Source organism: Benincasa hispida, chromosome 9, assembly GCF_009727055.1.
Source record: "Benincasa hispida cultivar B227 chromosome 9, ASM972705v1, whole genome shotgun sequence".
NCBI classification, from domain to species: Eukaryota; Viridiplantae; Streptophyta; class Magnoliopsida; order Cucurbitales; family Cucurbitaceae; genus Benincasa; species Benincasa hispida.
This window is the reverse complement of record NC_052357.1, coordinates 53068942-53071965: the sequence shown is the minus strand read 5'-3', so window position 1 is coordinate 53071965 and position 3024 is coordinate 53068942. Positions and strand designations below refer to the sequence as shown.

General features: G+C 36.6%; 1 protein-coding gene across 1 annotated transcript; it reads left to right on the top strand.

Moving 5' to 3' along the window:
- The first annotated feature begins 260 nt into the window (after positions 1-260).
- LOC120084787 (beta-galactosidase 15-like) lies at positions 261-2772 on the top strand. Its single transcript, XM_039040607.1, has one exon. The coding sequence runs from the start codon at positions 261-263 to the stop codon at positions 2742-2744; it is 2484 nt and encodes an 827-aa protein (XP_038896535.1). The 3' UTR covers positions 2745-2772.
- Positions 2773-3024: the final 252 nt, after the last annotated feature.

Genomic DNA, 3024 nt, shown 5'->3' with positions numbered 1-3024 from the left:
ATAAGTTATTTCAGGATAAGGTCCAACAATATTTTTGAAATTCTTTTCTAAAAAAAGTATTTTCCAAATTTCACCAAAGCAACTCATACGGATAAAGTTTGGCCAGCTAAATTCAATTAAATTATTCCTATATTTAGAATTCATCAACAAATAGAGTACAAAGATTGATGGAAAGACCTATCACATATTTACCTTGATTCCTTGTATATAAACACATTGATCGCGATATAAAAGAAATGCCTAAAGTTGTAAAATCAAATATGGTTAACTTTCAGTGGCTTGTTCTTCCCCTTGTTGTAACTTTATCTTGCTTTTCTTTTTGTAAAGGAGGCAGCGTCTCCTATGATTCAAATGCAATAATTATCAATGGTGAACGGCGTGTTATCTTCTCAGGATCAATTCATTATCCACGTAGCACCGAAGCAATGTGGCCTAATCTTATTCAAAAAGCTAAAGATGGTGAACTTGATGCAATTGAGACGTACATTTTTTGGGATCGCCACGAACCTCAACGACGAAAATATGATTTCTCTGGACATTTAAACTTTATCAAATTCTTCCAGCTCGTTCAAGAGGCTGGGCTATATGTTGTGATGAGGATTGGTCCTTACGTGTGTGGTGAGTGGAACTATGGAGGCTTTCCATTGTGGTTGCATAATATGCCGGGAATCCAACTTCGAACTGACAATCAAGTCTACAAGAATGAAATGCAAACTTTCACAACAAAGATAGTGAATATGTGCAAACAAGCCAACCTCTTTGCATCACAAGGAGGGCCAATAATCTTAGCTCAAATTGAGAACGAGTATGGAAACGTGATAACCCCATATGGAAATGCAGGAAAAACATATATCAACTGGTGTGCTCAGATGGCTGAATCTCTCAATATTGGTGTAACATGGATCATGTGCCAACAAAGTGATGCCCCACAACCTATCATCAATACATGCAATGGATTCTATTGTGATAACTTTAGTCCTAACAATCCTAAGAGCCCAAAAATGTTTACTGAAAATTGGGTGGGATGGTTCAAGAAATGGGGCGATAAAGACCCTTATAGAAGTGCAGAAGATGTAGCATTTTCTGTGGCAAGATTTTTTCAATCTGGTGGTGTGTTTAACAACTATTACATGTATCATGGAGGCACAAACTTTGGAAGAACATCGGGAGGTCCATTCATTACTACATCTTATGATTACAATGCCCCACTTGATGAATATGGAAACATGAATCAACCCAAATGGAGACATCTCAAACAACTTCATGAATCCATCAAAATGGGAGAGAAGATCCTCACCAACGGCACCCGTTCAGACCAAAAATTTGGTAGCTTTATTACTTTAACGAAATTCTCCAACCCCACAGTAGGGGAGAGGTTTTGTTTTTTGAGCAACACTGATGCCAGCAATGATGCTACCATAGATTTGCAGGCAGATGGAAAGTACTTTGTGCCAGCTTGGTCTGTGAGCATTCTTAACGGTTGCAACAAAGAGCTTTTCAACACTGCAAAGATCAATTCCCAAACATCTATGTTTGTGAAGGTGCAAAATGAGAAGGAAAATGCACAACTGTCATGGGTTTGGGCTCCGGAACCCATGAGAGATACTTTACAAGGAAAAGGTACATTTAATGCAAACCTTCTTTTGGAACAAAAAGGAACCACGGTTGATTTTAGTGACTACTTGTGGTATATGACAAATGTTGAAACTAATTCAACATCTTCACTTCAAAATGTAACTCTACAAGTGAATACAAAAGGTCATGTGCTTCATGCCTTTGTTAATAGACGGTACATTGGATCGCAATGGGGAAGCAATGGCCAGAGTTTTGTATTTGAGAAACCCATTCTATTAAAAGTCGGAACCAACACTATAACCCTTTTGAGTGCCACAGTAGGATTGAAAAATTATGATGCATTTTATGACACTGTGCCAACTGGAATTGATGGAGGTCCCATTTATCTAATTGGAGATGGAAATGTCACAACTGATTTGTCATCAAATTTATGGTCTTATAAGGTTGGATTAAATGGAGAAATAAAGCAACTTTACAATCCAATGTTCTCACAGAGAACAAAATGGAGCACATTAAATAAAAAATCTATTGGCAGGAGAATGACATGGTACAAAACAAGCTTTAAGACACCTTCAGGAATTGACCCTGTAACATTCGACATGCAAGGAATGGGAAAAGGTCAGGCTTGGGTAAATGGACAAAGCATAGGTCGATTTTGGCCTTCTTTCATTGCTGGCAATGATAGTTGTAGTGCTACTTGTGACTATAGAGGCGCATATGACCCAAGCAAGTGCGTTGGAAATTGTGGGAATCCTTCCCAAAGATGGTATCATGTTTCAAGATCGTTTCTATCGAATGACACCAACACGTTGTTTTTGTTTGAAGAAATTGGTGGAAATCCTCAACAAGTCATAGTTCAGACCATCACTATAGGAACAATATGTGGAAATGCTAATGATGGAAGCACGTTAGAGTTGTCTTGTCAGGGAGGGCATATCATCTCTGAGATCCAATTTGCTAGCTATGGAAATCCAGAGGGAAAATGTGGTTCATTCAAAAAAGGGTCATGGGATGTTTCAAATAGTGCTCTTTTGGTGGAAAAGACTTGCATTCGTATGGAAAATTGTTCAATTGATGTATCTGCAAAGTCGTTTGGATTGGGCAATGCTACCAATTTATCTGCAAGATTAGCAGTTCAAGCACTATGCTCAAAGAATCGAATGATGTAATATATATATTATCATTTGAGCTAACAAAATGATTTTCTTTCCTTTTTTATGGTATAATGTATTAATCACAAACCTGAGAGAAATTAGAAACTTCAAAACAAGTTTTTCTTCTTAAAAATTTTAAAAAATAATAAAATGTTCGGAAGCTTCATCTAAATAATCTGAACAACCAACAATCTGTTCATAGAAATTATCTAACACCCAATAATATTCAAACTGTAAGAAAAACAAGTACTTTTAATACGATAAATTTTAATTAAAACTTAAAATATATTTGTTT